General features: G+C 59.3%; 2 protein-coding genes across 10 annotated transcripts in view; one reads left to right on the top strand and one right to left on the bottom strand.

Annotated features, from left to right (window-relative positions):
• Nucleotides 1–16,654, top strand: part of NFIX (nuclear factor I X) — a 97,627-nt gene extending 80,973 nt beyond the window's left edge. For 6 of the 8 annotated variants that reach the window (XM_070463267.1, XM_070463271.1, XM_070463257.1 and 3 more), the window contains 4 exons: nt 620–795; nt 5,810–5,957; nt 8,032–8,123; nt 12,416–16,654. In XM_070463267.1, coding sequence (XP_070319368.1) covers nt 620–795; nt 5,810–5,957; nt 8,032–8,123; nt 12,416–12,430 — 431 coding nt within the window. In that variant the 3' untranslated portion in view covers nt 12,431–16,654. The remainder of the gene's footprint in view (nt 1–619; nt 796–5,809; nt 5,958–8,031; nt 8,124–12,415) is intronic. The other 2 variants (XM_020887085.2, XM_070463251.1) reach the window with 1 other exon arrangement.
• LYL1 (LYL1 basic helix-loop-helix family member) lies at nt 15,192–20,748 on the bottom strand. 2 transcript variants are annotated; one of them, XM_070463292.1, is made up of 4 exons: nt 20,603–20,748; nt 18,863–19,218; nt 18,688–18,779; nt 15,192–17,604 (listed from the first exon to the last, which is right to left on the bottom strand). In XM_070463292.1, the coding sequence occupies exons 2-4, from the start codon at nt 19,195–19,197 to the stop codon at nt 17,186–17,188; spliced, it is 846 nt and encodes a 281-aa protein (XP_070319393.1). In that variant the 5' UTR covers nt 19,198–19,218; nt 20,603–20,748; the 3' UTR covers nt 15,192–17,185. The 2 variants fall into 2 exon arrangements, with proteins under 2 accessions (XP_070319393.1, XP_020742740.2); XM_020887081.2 differs by having other exon boundaries at nt 20,149–20,747.
• Nucleotides 20,749–21,115: the final 367 nt, after the last annotated feature.

Here is a 21,115-nt window from a genome sequence, read left to right as displayed (position 1 = left end):
GTATTTTAAATAAAAGGACTGATCTTGTAATTGCATGACCCTGTCTCACCTCACAGGGCTTCCCAGGTGCCGCTAGCGGTAAAGAACCCACCTGTCAATGCAGGACGTAAGAGATGTGGGTTCAACACCTGGGTTGGGAAGATCCTGAGGAGGAGGACTTGGCCACCCACTCCAGCATTCTTGCCTGGAGAATCCCATGGACAGAGGAGCCTGGCAGGTTACAGTCCATTGGGTTGCAAAGAGTCAGACACAACTGAGCGACTGAGCATGCACACACGTCTCACCTCATCCTAACTCTAGCCCTGATTCCAATCAAACTTTATTTATAAAGAGAAGCAGCTGGTCTCTGGGCCATCCCTAGTTTTGCCAATTCAACTTTTTAAAATATTGCATTCAAATGCTATTTACCTTGACTTTACTGAGTGTTTTTGGTGCCATCTCACACACCTTCACACTAGCAGTTGGCGCCTCACTCTCCCCACCCCGGCCCCTGCCCTGCTCCTGCCCCGTTCTCTGGACGCAAAGGGCTCTGACCAGCAGGGCTCCTCGGCTTCAGTGTCCCTCGCCATGGCCTTCTCGGCCCTGACGATACCCTTTCCTTCCTGCCGCGTGCACGCAGGGAGCCCCCGGGCCACGGCGTCAGCGCTGCACTTCCCCTCCACGTCCATCATCCAGCAGTCGAGCCCGTACTTCACGCACCCGACCATCCGCTACCACCACCACCACGGGCAGGACTCGCTGAAGGAGTTTGTGCAGTTTGTGTGCTCGGATGGCTCGGGCCAGGCCACCGGACAGGTGAGTCCAGAGGACCCCGCGAACCCCCCTGCAGCTCATCTTTGCGTCTGTCTGTCTGTCTCAGGGCTCACAGGGAGAGGGCCCCAAAGCCGGGAGCCCACCTGGGGCTGGAGCAGCCATGAGCTGGGACTACCGAACACCTCAGTCTTCTGGGTCCGGGGGCAGGGATCCACGTGTCCGCCCGGGGCCTCTTCATCCCGGTCCAGAGAGGACGGGGCAGTGGCTGGGCCCACCTTGCTTGGGCTCTTTACCCAACTCTGGTCTTTCCCCATAGCAGGAGTGGACCAATGATCTGTCCAATCCGGGCCCAGACCCCTTAGCTCCTGACACCCCTCTTAAACCTCAGGGCTGCAAGGATTCCCTTGCAGCTGACACTGGGGCCCGTCCGTTCTCTGTGGTGTGGAATATCTGTGCACTCTGGGTGCTAAGCAGTGTGCCTGGCCCCTGCCCACTTGATGCCAGCAACACCGCCCTCTGTCAGCTCTGAGGTCGTGACCGTCTCCAGATTCAGTGTGCTCGGGGGCACCTTCCTCATCCCCAGTGAGAAGCCCTTGGGAGATGGCAGGCTCCCTTCCACAGGCTGTGTCATGAGACTCCTGTTGGTGGGACTCTTAACGAGGGGCTCTCAGGTCAGTCACAGTTCTGGAATAAAGTATTTCTGCTCCTCAGCCTGGGAGAGAGACGGCTCCCCATGGAGCTCTGTCCCCACTGTCCTTCTCCATCAGCGAGCCCTAGAGCAGAGACACAGATCCAGTGAGCAGAGAACTACCCCCGACGGCAGTGAGGCCCCCGTGACCCTTCAGTGGGACAGTGGTCCTTGTGTAGTTCCTGGGAGACCATTCCAGGCTGGGGCATGGTGATCTCTAGACCTCTGGGAATGTTCTGGAACTCCAGCAGCATACTGTGCTGTAAGAAGGCCCAGCTGCTTGCCTCCCAGTTGGTCCAGCTTGGAACTGCACCGTGAGAGGTCAGGTGTGGCGAACACTCAAAGTGCCCTGGCAGGGAAAGGCATCCAGAAGCCGCCCTGAGAGGGGGCGGCGGCCCTCAGCTGCTCAGCCTGGGGCTGCCGCAGGGCACTTGCGTAGTGCTGGTGTCTCGATGCGGGCAGGGCTGCGGCTTGGCCCCTGTGTTCTTGCTGTCCAGGGCAGAGGCCAGTCTTCTTCCCTCCCTCCTGCTCTTCTCCCCTTTTCCGCTTTTCTCATCTTCTTTTCCCCTCTGCCCTGCGAGGGTTTCTTTTGCTGGCTCTGCAGCTCCTTGGCACATGCCGAGTTTTGCCCACCTCTCTGGACAAGTTCTGTCCACTTCTAGGGGCACTGAGGGAAAAGTGGACACGATTCGCAGCAGCTCCCGTGCTTCCTTCAGAGATGCCAGCAGAGTCTACGGGAGCTGCCGGCCTGTATCCCAGCCCCAGGGGTCCTGGGTTCTGGAATCTGGATCGGAGGGGCTAGGAACCTTGCTGTTCCTGCTTCTCAGCTATGGGGCCAGCTGGGGTTTCAATTGAAATGTGACTCACCTGGGGAACTGACTTGGCTCAGAGAACCGAAGCTAACCCACAGGACCCTCAAGAGTGTGGGTCAGTCCATCCCTGGACTTCCTGACGGCCAGGTCCTGAGCCTTCCCCTTGACTTGATCACTCAAGATCAAGGGCTCAGGAAGTCCATGGCCATCCAGGGTTATGACTCCGCGCTTTCATTGCCAAGGGCCTGGATTCAGTCCTGGTCAAGGAACTAAGACCCTGCAAGCCATGTGGCATGGCAAACAAAGAAAAGATCAAGGTCTCCTTGGCCTCGAAAGTTCTCTTCTCAAGGCAGGTGCTGGCTCTGAGTAGACAGTTGACAAAAAGCTATTTATTGACAGGGAGCAGACAGCCCCTCTGGTTAAAGAGAAAGTCTAGTTTGGCTGAGAGCAGTCTCTACAGGTTTCCTCTTGTGGCCTATTGTGCCCGAGAGTTGGGTGTGGCGTGGAATGCTGCAGCGAGCCCGCTCTTCGGCGCCCATTTCCTGAGAGGAGACTAGAGATGGTCTCCCCGTGGTGTGGAGGAGGAGCCAGAGGCCCTGGGCTCTGCCACTGACATGGTGGCAGAGGGTGGGGGTACTGGACTGTGCTCGTACCACGGCCATCCCAGAGTAGGAGCTCTTGGTCTTAGCGTGTGTGAGAGTGACTTGGAGGGGAAAGGTGGCTGGGCCTCATCTAAGTCAGCAGCTCTGGTGTGGGGTGTAGAATCTGCATTTCTCCGCAAGTTCCCAGGTGACGCTGCTGCTTCTGGTCAGGGGACCCACTTGGAGAACCACTGATGTAGAGACTAGAGAAGTAAGTTATAACCTCCTGAGAATCATAAGTTAGGAACCATCTTTGCAGAAAATTACATGCATACAAAATTTTACAGTGTGCACAATGGTTCCAAGGTACCTCTTAGACCCCAGTGTAAGTTCCTGACTGAGAAAATCAGGTCAGTAAAGACCAAGGCCAAATGGAGATCCACTTAGAGCAGGGGTCCCCAACCTCTGGGCTATGAACCGGTACCTCCTGTCAGATCAGCAGTGGCATCAGATTAGAAATAAAATACACAATAAATGTAATGTGCTTGAATCATCCTGAAACCATCCCCTCCACCCCCCAGTTTGTGGACAAATTGTCTTCCACGAATCCAGTCCCTGGTGCCAAAAAGGTTGGGAACTGCTGATTAGAAGACACGCAAAGGGCAGAAAGAGGATGCCCAGTTAGCTGTATTTCTGGCATAGAAGAGAGACCAAATGAGCACGATAGAGAAGATCCGGGGACTGATGGGAGGCCATGGCTCTGGGAGGCAGGAAGCCTGGTTCCAGCTGAGCCTTGCTCTCCAGTTGCAGAGTGGCCAGGTCCACATCTTCATCTGTCAGATGAAAGGGAGGTGCTATCCCAGCTTCTAGTTTACTTCTAAGCTCTTAACTCGCGAGGTCTTAAGGCACCACAAAGTCCCAAGATCTTGAGATTTTTAAACCTTCAACTCATACCCCAACCAGAGCAGAGACAGCCTAGCCTGGTTGGGACCTGCTTCTAGGATCTGAATGTTGTAAATCAGCAGCTTTCCACGTCTGGCCCTATCAGGCTAGGATTTGTTTTATCAGATGAGATTAGTGATTCAGATCCTCCTGGGGGGAGACAGGCTCTTGAGAAAGCAGAGGCCACCCTGTGGGAGCAGGGGCTGCCCAGAAGGCTCCTGTGTCCCAGCTGCCCCTGGAGCCCAAGCTCAGGACAGCCTGGAGAGGAGTGAGGCTTGATCCTGTGGGATCGTTCTACTTCCTGCCCTGATGGAAGAGCAAGATAGGAGCCAGATAGGCTGTGGAAATGAGGGAAGGCAGTTGCCACTTCTGTGTCAGCATTACCCTGCAGAGCTGGCGGCATGCTGTTGCTTGGAACCAACAGCCTGACCGGGGAGACAACGTTTTACATCAGATGTCATGGTAGCTATGGAAGGTTTTGGGGCACTGGGGTGTCTGAACTCCTCTGGATTTGGGAAGAGGGTTGATAAGTCTATGGGTCCATGGAATCAGACAAACATGGCCATGAACTTGTGGGGACACTTAAGTGGCCATTGCAGCTGGGTGACTTTGGCTAGAACGCTTAACCATGAGGAGCCTTAGTTTCCTCTGTTGTGAACAGGGGAGCGTGGAGCTTCCCTTCTCCTACGGGTTCGGCACCATTAGCCTGTGGACCACTGGGCCTTTGTCCTGGGGGTGGACCTGTGTGTTATAGGGTGGGTGTCAAGCGCATCCTCAGCCTCCACACCCTCAAGCTGTGTCAACCAGAATGTCTCCAGACACTGTCAGTACCCCTGGTGGGGGGGCAGGCAGAAACAAGAGGAACTGCCTTAGCGATGGTTGGAGGACGGGACACAGCCTGAGTGAAGTGCCTGGTTCCGTGCCAGGTGCTGAGCTGAAGAGCATGCTGTCCGCAGACGGGAGGCCCCTTGGAGTCTCATTTTCATAGTCCAGGTGAAACCAGTCACGATCGAAGGATGACCGAGCTGGAGACAGAGCAGGGGTGGACTCTGCAGGCTTTGCTAACAGGAGGAAGAGCCTGTGAACCTCCCATGGTCTTAAACCTGGGGGAGCTGGGAGGACAGAGGTTTGAGCCACAGGAGAGAGGCCAGTTTAGGAGGAAGAGTTCTGGCCTGGCCCCCGTGAGCCCAGGCTGCAGGTGGTCATAGAGGGCACTGCCTGGAGCAGCAGGAGGTACAAGGTCCGGGGAAGCTGTGTCTGCCGGAAGCCAGGGCCCTCTGCCCCTCTCTGTGGGGCCGGCATGCCTTGAACCCCAAAGGCTGATGAACACAAGGCCACACATGGGGCCAGGAGGAGGCAACTCAAGTTTAAGGCACAAGAGGGAGTAATGGACAATTTGTGGCCCTGGTGGCTGGTCCCGGCTTCTGGGGGAACTGGGGCTGCCAGCAATGGGTTTTCTTCTTGGGCTGCTCTGTAGCAGATAGGCTAGCATCCACTGTCCTCAGGTACATGCCCTGGCTTCCCCCCTGAGGCCATGACACGGGGCGCACGCTGGTGGGCCTGTGGTCCTTGGTTGGGTCAGCTGATCCTACCCCAGGAGCCCACCCAGGGGAGGCACGTGTGTGTTTTGGGGGAGCACAGGGAGTAAGCTGGTGCATCTTTGCTGCCATAGGAGAAAGTCTTCAGAGCGTGACAGTTCAGAGCACAGCTGCTTGTATAGTTAAATGGCAAGTTTTGGTACGTAAAACCTGTTCCCTAAGAAATAACAAACGACCCGTCGGACATCCCCCTTCCTCCCTCCCACCACTTCGAAAGAGGACTACGGAAAAAAAAAAAAAAAGAGAAACACCTGAGAGACCAAATAGAGGCCTCACGCCCTCACCACCCCGGCACCCTGGAGGAGAGGACCCCACCCCGCGTCCTCCGCTGGGAGCGCTGCCGGCTCTCAGGAGCGAGCGGGCGTGCCCGCGCAGGGGAGCGTGTGTCTGTGTGTGATGTGCCTTCATGCGCCACTCTATTTATGTTGTTCGCAGCCCAACGGTAGCGGCCAGGGCAAAGTCCCGGGGTCATTTTTGCTACCACCGCCGCCTCCAGTGGCCAGACCAGTGCCCCTTCCTATGCCTGATTCCAAATCCACCAGCACTGCCCCAGACGGCGCCGCCTTGACTCCTCCGTCACCTTGTAAGTGGACGATGAAACCGAAACCACACGCCCAGCGTCCCCGGCCCGTCCAGGCAGCCTCCGCTGCAAAGAGGAGAGCCCCCTCTCACTGCCAAAGGCCCCCCACCCAGAGTGCCTCCCACCCCGACGAGGACAGAGCTGAGCTCCCCGACTTTGGCCTCCGGGGCCTTAGTGGCACCAGCCAGCACCCCACGAGCCCCCCTGCCCGCCCGCTGCTCCCAGCTGGGGCCCCTGGCCCAGGCCCCTCCGGGGGGCGGGAGAGGGAGCACAGTGGGGGCACCCAGGCCAGGGGTGCTGGCCAGGGTGGGCGGGGGGAGGGGAGGCACAGCCATGCCATCTTCATGCCTAACTGCTGTTTTTTTCATTTTTTTGTTTTTTCGTTTTTCGATTTTTTTGTTGTTTCGTTGTGCCCCTCCCCCCACACCAAGAAAATTAAATGTGACCACAAGGCGACGCCACCACCATCCCCTTTTTGCCTTGCCCCCCTCACCTCCATTCTGGGCCCCCAGGCCTCTAAAGTTGCAGCAGGCCAGCCCCTGATCCCCTCCCCTCCAGCCTTCAGTCTCACATTTGGTTTCTCGTTGTTCCTCTTTTTTTTTTAAACCCTCCCTCCCATCCCTCCCCTTTCCCTCAATTTCTCCCCAGGTTGGATCTTCCAAGGACAAGGAAGGGCTCTGGACCTTGGCTTACTTCATCTCTTTCTTTCTCTCTCTCTCTTTTTTTTTTAAACCGATGACAAATTTTGTCAAAGGGAAGAGAAAAATCTGAGTTAAGAGGCCCCAGCTAGACCCGACGACGTATGAAGGACAGGAGAGGCGGAGGGTGGGCGGTGTGCCGTCTGGGGGACTGTGGGCGGGGGTGGGCAGCACTCTGGGGGCTGGCAGGCTGTGGGTCAGGACTCGGGGACAGTGGCGGAAGGGCGGCCCATCTCACCACTCTTCTCGGCCTCGCGCTCTCTGCCTCACCTTCTTTTTCCATGGTTTGAGTTCTTTTCCCCTCTTCATCCTCTTCATGTCATCTTCTCATCTGCATTTGCCACAAGACACAAAGTCATGGCCATGGTCATTGGAGGCGGGTGGGGTGGGAGGGAGGCCCGGCTGCAGGGTGGCTGGGGGCCACTTATGGACAGAATCTGGTGAGCACGGGGTCCCTGGGGTGTATCTGGTGCTGGGGGGGATGGGAGGGGGACTCCCAGTTAGCCTGTGACACGCCTCATCCTTTCTGGGGGCTTCCTTCCTTCCAGGGTACAGGGCCAGCTCCTTCCCATAGGGCTCCAGCCAGACAACCCAGAAGAGCTCCAGAGTCTTTGGCCCATTTGCCCCCTCAGGCCTCAGAACAACTGCCCCTGCTGCCCACGCCCTGGGGCTTTGCCAGGCCCTCTGGCCTCCTCCTCCTCTGCACGTGGGCCCATCTTGGTCCCTGGGAACCGCAGGACCATAGGAGCTGGCTCATCCATCAGAGGAGGAGAATGCCTGCCAGGCCTGAGTCCTGCCACCCCTGCACCTGAGCCAGCAGCCAGCTCCCAGACCCTCTCTGACCTGTTCCACCCAGCTTAGCCCTCTACTGGGACCCTTCAAGTTTCCCAAGCCACGGGGCCAGTCCTTGGGCCCAGGGTGGTAAGCGGAGCAGCACCAAAGCAGGCACCCCTGTTGGAGCGGTGGCCCGGCTGAGATGGCCTTCTCCCAGCAGGGTGGGGCCGTCTCCCGAGCTCCCAGCCTCCTGGGCTCCCTTTTCTCCAAAACCAAGAGGCCCAGCAGGAAAGCAAGTGTTCTTACTTCAGGTGCTCTGGGAGGAGGGGACAGAATTGGGTCCACAGGGCCTCAGCTAGAGCCTCCAGGGCCACAGAAGAGCTTCCCTGGCTGCGGCGGATGGAGTGCCAGGGCTAGAGGACTGCGAGCTCCTGGTCAGTGAGAGGATGAGGGGTCCCCTCCAGCCTGGCCTTCCCGCCGCCAGCCTCAGCCCAGGCAGCATGGTCTAACCTAGTCTCTCCCTCTCTCAGCAGCCCTAAGGGGCAGTGCCCGGGTGGGCCCCCAGTCCTCACAGGGTCTCTCCCTCTCTCCCCTGCTCCCCACAGCATTCGCAGCGACAGGCGCCTCCTCTGCCAACCGGTTTGTCAGCATCGGACCCCGGGACGGCAACTTTCTGAACATCCCACAGCAGTCTCAGGTAGGAGGCCCTGCCCACCACGTGGACACAGGCAGGGGTGGGGGTCTTCCGGCGTTCTGGAGGAGGCCAGGGTCCTGGGGCAGTCGGGAGAAGAGGCCGGGGCAGGGCTGGAGGGCTCAGGCTTTTGCACGCCCAGCTGAGCCTGCCTCCCCAGGCAGCCCCCAGGCCCCCTGGCTAATCAGCTAATTGGATAATTAGCTCTGACAGCCCTGGCCCTGGGGAAGGCAGCCAAGGACCCAAGGCTAGAGGCGCTCTGGGCCAGGCCTGGTGGAAGCGAAGGTGGAAGTGGGAGGCTGTATCAGGAGGACAGGGTCTGCCTGGTTGCTTTCCTTCTGCTCTGGGGCATGTCCTTGCCCCAGGCCCTCCCCTCTCCTTGGATTTGGGTGGGCCACGTGCCCAGAGACTCTGGCACTGGGGGTGAGGCACGGCCCAAAGCTGCCCCGGAGGTACCTCCCCCACACCCTGTGAATCCTGTCAGAGGGGTGGCCAGGCTATTGGAGCCGCTAGTCCTGCTGCCATCTGCCCGCAGTTCTCACAAGGAAATGTACCCCCCAGTCCCGCTGCTGGAGGCCCCTGGACCAGGCTTTGCACAGTTGTCTTTGCACCCTGGTGCACGCAGGCCTCCTGCCTTATTCCTGTCCCTAGGAGGCTGGCGCCCGCCTATAGAACCCAGGGCACTCAGGGCACAGGGAGGATCAGCCCCAGGAGCAGAGGCCAGGCAGCTCGTACAGTGTGGGGCTTCTGGAGAGTAGAGGGAGAACAGGCCAAGATCTTTTTCTTTTGCACATTCGACAAAAACACCGCCCTGTGAGCCCAGGGCCTCGGAGGCTTCCTTAGCCCCCGGGCCACCTTTTTCAGCTCCCGCTCTCTCTCTGCTCTGAGGCCCAGGTCCAAAGAAAGTTGGTGGATGGAAGTTTTGTGTGTGTGGTTTAAGGTTTTGTTTTTTTCCCCTTTTCCTTTCCCTCCCTAAAAAAAAAAAAAGCCAAAAACTTTGTTAGACTTCAAACTTCAGAGCTCCCTAGTGGCAAGGAGGGGAGGGGAGGAGAACTTCAGCCCCCTTCAGCTTCCCACCCCCTTTCCCCAGAGTCACGTCTGACCCGTCTGGTTTCCAGGAGCAACCAGACATGATGTAACACCCAGATGAACTTGAACTTGGGGGTGTTGAGAAGAAAAACAATGGCTTCGAGCAGGGGCTGGAGCCAGCCCCCTCCGCTCTGTGCCAGGGAGGCTGCGAGAACCCTGCTGGTAGAGGGCAGGAGGGGGTGCCAGAGGAAGGGGCAGCAGGCGGGCCTCCCCTCCCGGCTCGGGGCTGGCACCAGGCGGCAGGGCTCCAGCGTGCCCGCCTGCCCACCCTCCCTCCTCCTGCTGTCCGCCCTGCAGCTCTGCGTATAGTATGTTCGTGCTTGCTCACTCTCGGGGACCACTGCCATGAGCCCTCCCTCCCCGTTCACCCCATTTCCGCCTCCACATGCTCTCCCTGCTTCACTTTCTCCGCTCACTTTGGTTGGATAGTGGGGCCAACTCAGAATCTGAGGCATGTTTGGGAAACATTTTTTCTTCCCCTGGTTCCTACACGGAGCCTTGGGGCCCAGGGCCCTGAGCAGGCAGGTGTGTCTGGGAAGGGGGGTTGGGGGGCCAGAGGAGTCGGACAAGCTGATCAGGGAGCCCTCAGGCCTGGGGGCAGGCAGGCTGCTGCAGCGGGTGCAGGGGGTACAGTGGGGGGTGGTTTCCACAGTAACCAGTGACTTTAGCCGATCTCTGGAGCACCAGATGGAGAGAGAACAATAGAATGAGGGAAGAAAAGAGAATTTTAGCAATTTTGTCATTCCCTGGGCAGCGCTTTTTACTTAGTTTTAATCAATTTTGGACCTGGCTCAGGAAACAGGGAGGGGTGAGCAGAAAAAGCCACTCCGGGCTTGGCAGCAGACCTCCCATTCCTGGGACCCACAGGGCAGCACCAAGGAGTCCCACTGGAGTCGTTTTTGTCCCTAACTCTAGGCCTGGAACCGGAACTGGAGTCTTTCTCCCCTGAGCACTGATGGTTGTCCCCCCCATCCCCCACTGCCGCCATGCAGCTCAGGAGACCCCCACAGGGGCCAGCCCGGGGCCTTGGTCTGGCCTGCCACGGGCAAAGGGGCCAAACAGGCCCTCCCTGCCCCGGTGCCCCAGCCTCCTCCCTCTCAGGAAGGGGGAGAGGTGGGCTTATAGGCAGGAAGGTGGTGTAAGGGTGCCAGTGTAGTCCCCCCTTGGCGTCCCACTTAACACCTGAGCCTGCAGGGACCAGGGGCTCACCCGGGAAGCTCCCCTCTTCCTCGGGCCAGAAGCCTGCTGCTGCAGCCTCCCTCCCCCAGCTGCTCTAGGAAGGCCTCAGTCCTGGCTTCTGCCCACACCTTAACAGGCCCCTCTGTGCCTCCCTTTGGCCTGAAATCAGTTGATGGGGTTGGATTCTGGGTAGGGGCTCCAGGGGCTCCCCCACAGGAGGGCAGGGCTCCTCTGTGCATGCTGTCCACGCATGGCAGGAAGGGTGGTGTCTTTACCTGCCCCGTAAATGGTAGCAGTGCCCCCAGTCACCGTGGCAACTGCAAACCCCCACGTTGCCAAGTGCTCCCCATCTGCACTGTCTAGTGTGGTGGCCACTGGCCACATATGGCTGTTTAAATAACTAGAGAAAAATTTAGACCCTCGGGCACACCAGACGCATTTCAAGTGCTCAGAAGCCATGTGTTGCTAGTGGCTACTGCATTAGACAACACAACTAGAGAATATTTCCATCGTCCCAGAAAGTTTTAGATGATCTCCGAGGCCCACCCTTTCTTCTTTTTTCCAGTTTTACTGAGATATAATTGACAGATAGTCTTGTATAAGTTTAAGGTATACAACATAACAATTTGACTCACATACATCAGGAAATGACTACCAGAACATGTCTAGTAAACATCCATTCACTCATAGAATCAAGGCCCTTTCTAACTCTAAAAACTTGAAGTCTCCATCTCACAGTGGATGATGGCCTGCAGTTCCAAACCAAAGCCTGACCAGGAGGCCATAATCTGTGTGACTGAAACACGTCTTTTAAATAATGGAAATTTCACATGAAATTGTCTGGACTTTCAGCTTCTTTTGAAAATTTGGCTGACCTAGCCACCCTAGGCCCTCACCCCAGTGTGGCAGCCTGGGCTGCAGCCTTGGCAAGGTGTCCTGGCCACCACAGACCCTGCCTCCCTGGGAACGCGCCACACCTAAGCAGTGAGGGGCATGGACTGGAAGCCGCCCCTGCATTGCGTGCCCGGCCGTGTGGGCTGTGTGGCCTTGGGCAGGACAGCCACCTTCCCCCCACCGGCCTCTGTGCAGGGCTGGAGTTGGGGTGGGAGGCATCCGAGCCGCACGCCCTGCAGTTGGCTGTGCTTGGCCCCTGCTGGCCTGAGTCTGTGGCGCAGCGCCTGCGAGAGACCCCAGGGTGCATTTTCAAGGACTCCTTCAATTTTGCCCCAAGGGTACCACCAGGCACTGTAGACCGTAGAGGAGTCGCCACCCCCCCCCCCCCCCATCCCTCTGGCTCTAAGGTGGGGCCAGAGCCTTTTGTGCAGGGCACTGCCAGGCAGCCCAGTCCCGGGGGCCCACCCTGGCTGCATTTATGGAAAGGCGGCGCCCCCTGCTGGCATCCTGAGGGAAGCTGCTGCCCACTGCAGGAGCCTCAGGTTGTTCCCCAGGGCGTGGTGCCCACTGGGCAACTGACCCCTTCCCCTGGGCCTAGCACTGTGAGGGACAAAAGTCATGTGGTACCCAGCCCTCCCCAGCCTTTCAGCCTGTGGGACCTTAGCTGAGGTATACAGATGGGAATTCCTGCTCTTAATCCAAAGAGACAGAAAGAAAACTCAGCAAGAAGCTGGGCTTCCCCCACCCCACTCCCCAAACCCCTCTGGGGACAAAAGCTGCAGCCTGGCATCCTCCTCCCCTGCTCCAGGACCTACACAAAAACCTAACAATTGGAAACATGGCCAGATCCCAGGTCTGTGCCCGTGCCAGCGCCAGCCATGGGGGTCCCACCCGCTGGGCACTGTGCCCACAGGAAGGCCAGCTGGACTCCAACACTGGAGGCGGGTCTCTTGGGGGAACAGGATTCCCATAGGAGGGACCCTTGCGGGAGGTGTTGGTGTCCTTGACTCGGATGGAGCTGGAACGCCCCTGGGGCTTCAGGCACCAACCTGGAGTCCCAGGACCAGGTAAGGGCAAGAAGGCACCGACCCCTGCTCATCTCAATATCACCTCTTTTTTTGTTTGTCCTATTTCAGTCCTGGTTCCTCTGATAAGATCAACAAAAGAAATGACAAAATGAAAAGAAGAGGTTCCTCAAACGGGGGGAGAAGAAATTTTGAGACGTGGAAAAAAAAATCCCCCAGCCCAGCCCAGCCCCACCGAAAAGCAAAAATTAGACGTCGTCAGCCACTCAGCCCTTCTCTCCTCCAGCCCGGGGACCCCTGCAGGCCCCCAGAAGCAGCTCAGTTCTCAGAGAGCCTCGGAAGAGGTCTCGGTGGAGCTGTGCGCCAGCAGCCAAGCAGAAAGAAACATGCAAAACGGACTCTGTCAAGTAGAGGACAGAAAGAAAGGATGCAGAACTGCCTTCCTCCCCCCACATCCCGTCCCGGCCTTCTGGGGAAGAAGCAAAATCCCCAAACAAAGCAACCAGCACAATTCTGAAGGGGCCTGTCCCCTACCCTCACCCTTCCCAGGGGAACCCCACCCTTGACTCCAGCCGGAGCTTTACTTGGGAGCTCAGAGGACCAGCTTGTAAAGATGATGGGGTGCAGACCCCGAGGGCTCTCCCCTGCAGACTCCACCCTCTCCCTCCCTCCCCCGACTTCGCCTCCGGCTTCTTCGCCTGGACTGGGTGAGGCAGGGTAGCCTTGAGATCCCACCGCCCCTTCCTCGGGCTAGAAGTCCACCCCTCCCCCACCCTGGCTCGGAAGGGGGCATCTTCTGGAGTCAGTTTCATGCTTCCAGAAAGGAGGGTGTTCTGCCACCCCACCCCGAGCTGCAGGGCCAGTTCCCCAGGTCCCAAACCCCTCTGTACAGTCCATAGGAAAAAAAATCGGAATGCTCTTCCAGACGGCCCCTCCCAGCCCGGGACAGGTGCCCTCTCCTCTCCCTCCCGAGGCAGGCCAGGAGGTCGTCGTCCGGACCGGCCACGAGTGAGGGGAGCTGGGCCCCCGGTGGCGCCCACACCCCGGCCCCGCATGCAGGTGCCCGCGCTCTGCCCCACCGGTCCCCGCCCCTGCCCCTCGCGCAGACAGCCCTGCCGCGGCGGGGCCGGAGAGTGGAGCAGAAAGGGGACCCTGGAGTCGAGCGAGAGTGAGGCAGCCGCCGCCGCTGCCGTCGGCTAAACCTCCACCTGCGCTAGGTAGGCGTCCTGCTCGCCGACTTTCAGTTCCTTTGAAGGGTGTTGGGTGTCGTCCTTTTTCAAAAAGTGTTTTGGAGCTTTCTCTGCCCTACCCCCCCCCCTCGCCACACCACCCCCATGGCCACTTCTCTCTGGATTTCAGCTGTAATGTCTTTACTCTTTATTTAGGGGTGGGGCATTCATTGTTTCGGTCTTTGCTGTTGCAATTGGTAACCCCTCCATTTGAGCAACTTGGGAACAATTTGATAACACACCGCAAGAAGTAGCTCTTTCCCCCCCCTCCTCCCCACCGCAGCCCCCTCCTCCTCCAAGGGATGGTTGGGGGCATGTCCAGAGGGTCTTCAGAAGCCCCCCCTGGGAGGGATGGGAGCAAGAGCACGCCCAGCCCCCCTCCAGGGTGTGACTTGGCCCCGCTGGCTTGTCTTTCTGTGCCTTACTCCCTCCTCCCCGCCTCTCCCTCCTGCGCCCCTTTCTGGAGTCCTTGTGCCTCTCTTTCTCTCTCCTTAACTGTCTGAAAACACAAAGCACAGGTCAGGATCCTCTGAAAGTCAAGCAACCCAACATTGCACCACATAGGGGTGGGTTTTGGGCTTTATTTATTGTGAATCTAGTTGGTGAGGCTGTGGCCCCAAGCGAAGGGAGGGAAGGAGGGGAGGGAGGAGGTTGGGGAGGAGCGGAGGGCCCTCACCTGGGGCCAAAGGGGCCAGCGAGCGGCCGCCTCCTCCCCCGCTGGAATCTAGGAGGTGGCTGGCCCCAGGGGTGGCTTTTGTTGGAAGTCGAGCGAAGCCCCTCCCCAATCCGCGTGCAGCCCTCGGGGAGGACCGGGTCTGAGAAGCAGGGGACGGGGGAACCCGCGGGAGCCTGGGGGTCGTGGGGAGTAGGGCGGGGGGTGGTGGGGGGCCGGGTGGGCCGGGCGTGACGCGCGGTCAAAGTGCAATGATTTTTCAGTTTGGTTGGCTAAACAGGGTCAGAGCTGAGAGGGGAGCAGAAGGGACCCCGTCCCCCTGCCCGGCCGCACGCGCCCCTTCCCTCGAAGACAATCGGGGCGGCGGGCGCGGTGGGCTCTCGGGGGCAGGGGGTCTGCGGGGCGCCCGCCCAGGCGAGGTCGGAAGCTGCAGGCCAGCTGGGCCGGGGCGGGAGCGCGCCCTATAGGGCTGCCCGGGTGGGCACGGGGGTAGGGGGCCGCTCCTTTCCTAAGTGTCGTTGTGAGGGGCAGACGAGGGCGACAGGAGATGTGGGGACGTGTTAGAAGAGAAAAAAAAAACCCACAAAAATATATATGGGGGGAATGAACTTTTTTTTTTTTCATTGAACCAAGTGCAATGCATCAGAGAGTTTTCCTATCTTTGTATGTTAAGAGATAAAGAAAAAAAATTCTATTTTTGTTGTAATGTCCTCGCGGCTCTGGGGACGCTAAAAGAACCGGGCCTGCCCCGCCCTGCGCGGGGATAACGAAAGCTGAGTGTTTTTTCCTTTTTTTTTTTTTTTTTTTGTTCGTTTTCAGGTTTTTTTTTTTTTTAAGTCGTTTTCCTGCGTTGACGAGGATGATCTGGGGTTTTTATTTGCTTCGTCGTTCGTTCTCGGTTTCGGTGGGAGGGCTGAAGGAAACGTTCATTTTAGAATTAAAAAAAAAACCTCGACATTAAAAATCAACACAAGATCAAAAAGGAAAAGGACGAGAGAAAATTATTTTAAAGATAATTCAACATAAAAACCCTGGTGCTTCTTACATTATAAAGTACGTTTTAAAAAACCCACAAACTATTATACATAAGTTTATGAATCAATTAAATATTCTGCACTTGTTAGGAACACGCATATCCCTTCTTTGTTGAGTTTAACGGAACGGGACAGCGGCGTGCGCCCGGCGGCGGGCTGCTCTGGCCGCGGGTCTCCCCGGGCGTCCCTTCCCTGGGGCCCAGCGCCCCCTCCTCGCCCGATCCACGGTCCGGGCCCGGGGGCGCGGCGGCGGGTCCCCAGCCCCTCCCCCGCAGAGGTCAATGCCAACGAACAAAGGTCCCCTCCCTCCCTCAGAGGTCCCCAAAGCGTCCTTTTTGAGCCAGACGCCAACTTGACCCTCACCAGCATTATCAGGAGCGCGCTCGGCAAGTTGGTAGTTTCTTCCCCACCCCACCCTACCCCTTCCCCGGCGCCCGCGACTCGACATCACTCCTTCCACCCCCGCCCCCCACCACCGTCACCCTCCGGGGAGCACGGGGAAGGCTCGACGCTCCAGGATAGGACCAGCCAAGCTGACAGGTCGATTCGCCCAGGCCCGCGCACGCACGCACGCACGCACACGGCCCCGCACACAGCCCCATCCTACCCACCCTGCAACCAACCCCCGTCGACTGCCTTACACACCCGCCCCCGCGCTGGCCGGCCGACCTAGTGCCTTGTTCTCACCCCCGTGCTGGCGGAGCGGACGCCGCGCTCTGGGTCCCAGAGGGGCCGGGTGGCTCAGACGACCCACCACCTCCCCACCCCGACCGTGCTGAACGGACCCTCCCCCACACACGAGAGAAAAATAAAGGAGCAATAAAGTCACGAGAATTTTCGTCCCCCAATCGAGAGCCCGAGGGGCACCCCAGCCCCGCCTCTGCTCCCCCCACCCACCCTTGGGGCGCCCCCCCCGTCCCCCCGCCAGCCAGCCTGGGCCAGCCCCGCTTCGGCCCGGGAGATCCGTGCGCCCGACCAGCACCAGCATCGCGGACCGCAAAGGCCGCCCGTCCCGTCAAACAAGTTTCTTCTTAGGCTAAGAAACGCAGTATATACGAGTATCTCTATATATAGTACTAATGGATTTGGTGTGCTTCCCCCTTAGCGTCCCCGTCCCTCCGCTCCTCTTCCTTCAGCCTGGTCTCCCCCTCTCTCTGCCCTCCACCCCCGTCTCTGCACTGAGATACATAAGAAACAAGGGTAGTTTACTGTCTGTTTTGTTTTCTGGGTTTTCAGTGTCCTAGCGGAATGCAAGTAGGCAGCCAGCCCGTACGTTCCCTCTCCGCCCCGCCCCCCCCCCCCCCGCCCCCGTCACTGCGCTTCTGTTATACCATCTTTGCCTGACTCTCTCCGGCTTCTCCATTGAATGGCTAATGTGTATGTGAAATAAAGAAATAAAGAAAAACAAAAGCAAGAGCGCCTGAGCCTTCGCTAACGCAATCGTGCGGGACAGGTTCGGGGTCGGTGGGATGCGGTCGCCGCGTGAATTCCGCGCCTCACAGCCTCGAGCCAGGCCGGCCACAGCCACCGTCGAGGAGTGCGGATCTCTCAGTCTCCGGGAGGGGGCGCCAGTGAGAAAGAAGCGTGTTCTAGGGCCCCTTCTCAACTCCCTCGGTGACCCCCAGCTCGGAAAAATTAGGCCCCCTTTGGGTCCTATGGCCGCTCAGATGTGTTGGTTCCCGGACCTCACCCCGCGGAAGGGGTACGCGGACAAGGCCACTTTCAGCGGGCCGTGGGCGATAAAAGGGTCTTCAAGCCCCGGGGGGCGACGACGGTCATCCTTCGGGTCCGCGGGGGCCCTTTCCCCTGTAGGGGACTCCTCACTGGTCCTTCTTCGGGGGAATTCGGTCCAGATCAGGCCCTGCGAGCACGTCGTCCGCCCCTTCCTAGATGGCCCTGAGCTGACTTCCCAGTGCCCTTCGGCTCGGAGGCGACACCGTGGAGGTCATCGCACCTCTGGGCTCACAGCCGCTTGTTCTGTCTTGATGGGTCGGCCCGCCCCGCCGCGGCTGCTGTCGGGGCCACTGGAAGGCGCGGGCTGGGGGTGCGCCACTACTTCGGCCCTGCGACACGGCCCGCGACGGACACCGCCGTCGTCCAGGCCTCGGTGCGCCGGCCGCTTACGGGGCCCTGGAGGGGCGGAGCCTGCCGCCAGAGCCGCAGCCTGGTCGCGCAGCAGCCGCACCAGGAAGCCAATGTATTTCATAGCCAGGCGGAGCACCTCGTTCTTGCTCAGCTTCCGGTCGGGCGGGTGCGTTGGCAGCAGCTTCCTGAGCTCAGCGAAAGCGCCGTTCACATTCTGCTGCCGCCAGCGCTCCCGACTGTTGGTGAACACACGCCGGGCCACCTTCTGAGGCTGATGCCCTGAGGACAGGAGTGACAGGATTGGCGCCATGGCCCAAGAGAGGCAGGCACCCCCACCTACCCTTACTTGAGGCTCCCAACACCCTCTTGGGGGAGACTTCAACACTGGCAGTGGACTGAGGTTTTCTCCATCCAAGGGATTCACGTGTAGGATCCACGTGTAGCTCAGTTAGCAACCCCCGCACCCCCTACCCCCAAGCTTCCTGGTGGTGGTGGTGGTTTAGTCGCTCAGTCGTGTCCTACTCTTGCGACCCCACTGACTGTAGCCCGCCAGGCTCCTCTGTCCATAGGATTCTCCAGGCAAGAATACTGGAGTGGATCGCCGTTTCCTTCTCCAGGGGATCTTCCCGACAGAGGGATCAAACCCGGGTTTCCTAAATTGCAGGCAGATTCTTTACCCACTGAGCTAGGAGGGAAGCCCCCAAGCTGCCTAGACAGGGCCTATCACAGGCCCAAGTTGCAGATCACCCAAGCCTCCTGTACTTCTGTCCACTCCTTTATGTCAGTGGCTGCAGTTCCCTAGGGAATGTGGCTGGGGAGCTGTCCTTGTGATTCTCATTCTGTGTGGTCCCCCTGTGTGGCTGCATGTGCTCCTGAGTCTAAGAGTTTCTTGCATCGTGACTGGTCCTGCTCTTTCTCAGGTGGCCGTGTGACCTCCTGTGTATCCACATGGCTGTGGTGTGTGCTCACTGCCTTGTGGTTGTGGTTGTGTGGCTAATTCCTGTGTGGCCATGGACCTCGGGGGGCTGTGGCTGTGTGTCTGCCTCCTGTGTGGCTGTGGTCCTGTGGCTGTCTTGTGTGGCTGTCTCTTGGGGTGGACCTTGCCTGGTGGCTGTGCATGTGAGCAGAGTCCCCATGCTGTGCTGTTTCGCCACGAATCGTTGTGGCTTGTTGGGTGACGGGGGCTGTGAAGAACTGGCTGTGGGTCTGTGGTTTTGCTACATGAATGTAACCTGAGTACCGAGCCCGTGTGTGTGTCTGTGTGCAGTGGCATCACTTTTCCCAGTGTTTTCCCAATGGAAGGTTGTAGGGCAGACGTGGGCCCCAGGAGAGACGGTTGGGCGGACATAAACCCATACTCACCCTCAGCCAGCTCCAGCTCACAGTGGCTTGGTCTCCGCTTTAGCCGGCTGCTAGGGAAGATGCTGAAAGGTCCTGCTGGCCCAATGTAGAGGCTGTAAGGGGTCGTGGGTCACTAATGCCTTGTGGGTAACGACCCTGCCCCTGGCTTCCCCCCAGGCCCCAGTCCCCCACTGACCTGTTGAGGAATGGGTGAGGGTGGTAATGCAGGGCCAGGGTGGGTGGGGCAGTTCCCAGGGTAGAGAGTTGCAGCAGTGGGGGACGGAGGGTGCTGAGTTCTGTGGTGGCCATGGCTGCCCCTGGGGGTCTGGTGTGGCCCAGGCTGATCACTGGCACTCCAGGGGGCAGCCTGGGTGGTGAGGAGGAGCCTCCGTGGCCCACCTCCTCCACCTTTGGGGGTCCAGGCGAGGCAGGCTTTGGGGGCGGGGCAGGCACCAGGCTGGGAGCACACACCATCTTGGCCTTCTCAGTCATGGTGGGGCCCACCTCCGCCTGGGCCTCGGGCGGGCACATGGACCCCGAGGGGGTGCTCACCTGTGGGAGGAATGAAGCCAGTGGGGCGGGAGGTGGCAGATGCCACCCCCAACCCTTAGCTCAACAGAGCAAGCCCTCACCTGGAGGGAGACTGGGGTGGGGTGGGGTGGGTGGCAGTCCAACGGGCAAAGGCAGACGGGAAGTGGGCCCAGAAACTCCCAGGACACAGGAGGGGGTCTGGCACAAGGACAAGGGGGTGCCCACTGAGGTGCAGGGCAGCAGTGAGCTCAGCAGTGATGCTTCTGAGCTGTCTGTGACCCATGAGGCCTTAGTTGTGGAGCCCTTGAGAAAATTTCCCTTCTTCCAGAACCCCCTCTGGCCTAGAGCCTGGAGGGAGGCGCAAGGCAGGGAACCCATGACAGACCCTTTCACCACAGGATGCCCCCGTAACCCTCAGATCCAAGACCCTTCATTGACACCATGGACCTTGCAAACTCTCCATGGCTGACTGACCTTCACTTACCACTGCCCCCAGGCTGACCATGGGGCCCTCAGCTATGACCCTGAGGCTCTTCTCATTGTCTCCATGTCAGACCCTGAAAGTCCTCCATAATCACTCCAGTGACCCCCTCCCCCCAAATCTCCCCCTTACAAACCCCATGACTCCACTGCTGACACTATGACTCTGGATGTTAACCCTACTCCCCAGCACACAGTCATGCACAAGTCCTCTCTCTGGCTCTGGCATCCTCCCACCCACGCTACCCACAATCAGTAACCACCCCTTTGCACCCTGCTTCCACATCCCTGCTCACTCCTGGCCTCACGGCCTGGCATGTCCCACCAACGTCAGGGATTGCTAGCTCCTCTGCCCTGTCTTCCCTAGCTAGACCCTGGGAAGCTGCTTGGCCTCTTACTTAGTGGGCCCACCAGATGAATGAATGCAGGTGGGTCTGGGATCCCCCCTTTTCGGGCCCACTCCACTCTTACCCCAGCACTGCTGCGGCTGCCTGCAGATGGCCCTGACTCTGTCCTCCAGGGCTAGGATGCGGTTCCAGGTTCAGGCGAGATACCAGCCCCCTGCTGCAGCCTCTGTGCTCTGTGGCCCTGGTAGTCAGCCGCCCCTCTTCCTTGGCTCCCAAGGGCCACCGCGGCAGAAGCAGCGGCGGCAACAGGGCAGGTCCCTCCAGGGAAAGTGAGCAGCTCCAGGCCGCCCACCCTCTCCCCGCCTCTGGCGGCCGGGTTTCCTCCCTCTCACCCCTGGCGCAGAGGCTGGAGGATGCTGGGCCAGTGCAGATAAGGGCCTGGCTGCCTGGCCGCGCCTGATAAGGAGCCGGGCTGACCCCGGAGGAAACCCGGCGGGCGGGGATCCCCCGAGCGCGGGCCTCCCGGCCCCGCCTCCCGCCGGCACAGGCAGGACCGCCTGTCACCCTCAAAGCCTCACCTTCTGTCCCCCAGGCGCTGCAGGATCCCTGCTCCAGCACACACCCTTGGGAGTGAGGTGCCCGGTTGCATGCAGAGGGGAAACTGAGGCGGAAACGCAGCAGTCCCTATGTTACTTGGGTCTGTCCTCCAGCTTTGAATACCCCTTGTCCCGTGCTGATGGGGGTGGAGAGTCCTTTCCGGCCCTGCTGGGGCCTCGTGACCCAGGGGCCCCCTTCTCCTCCTCAGCCTGCCCGGTTCCTCTTTCTACAAGAGTGCCTCCTCGCTCTTCTGCCAACCCCACCCTGGAGTGGGGCACTGACTGCAGGCAGTGTTGACAGCCTGGCCCTGGGTGTCCAGCCTGGGCCAGTGTCTTGGGCCCCTGGTGCACCCTCCACACCGCCATGCCAGGTCCAGGAGGGTGAGAGAAAAATACCACAGCTGGGGGAGGTGCGGCCAGTGCCAGTGGCCGAACCTTCGAATAGGTGCACCCACCAGGCCCCCACCATCCGGGGCCTCACCCCACAGGATCACA

Source organism: Odocoileus virginianus, chromosome 3, assembly GCF_023699985.2.
Source record: "Odocoileus virginianus isolate 20LAN1187 ecotype Illinois chromosome 3, Ovbor_1.2, whole genome shotgun sequence".
Lineage (NCBI taxonomy): Eukaryota > Metazoa > Chordata > Mammalia > Artiodactyla > Cervidae > Odocoileus > Odocoileus virginianus.
The sequence above is the reverse complement of the archived record's forward strand: the minus strand, read 5'-3'. Positions and strand labels throughout refer to the sequence as shown.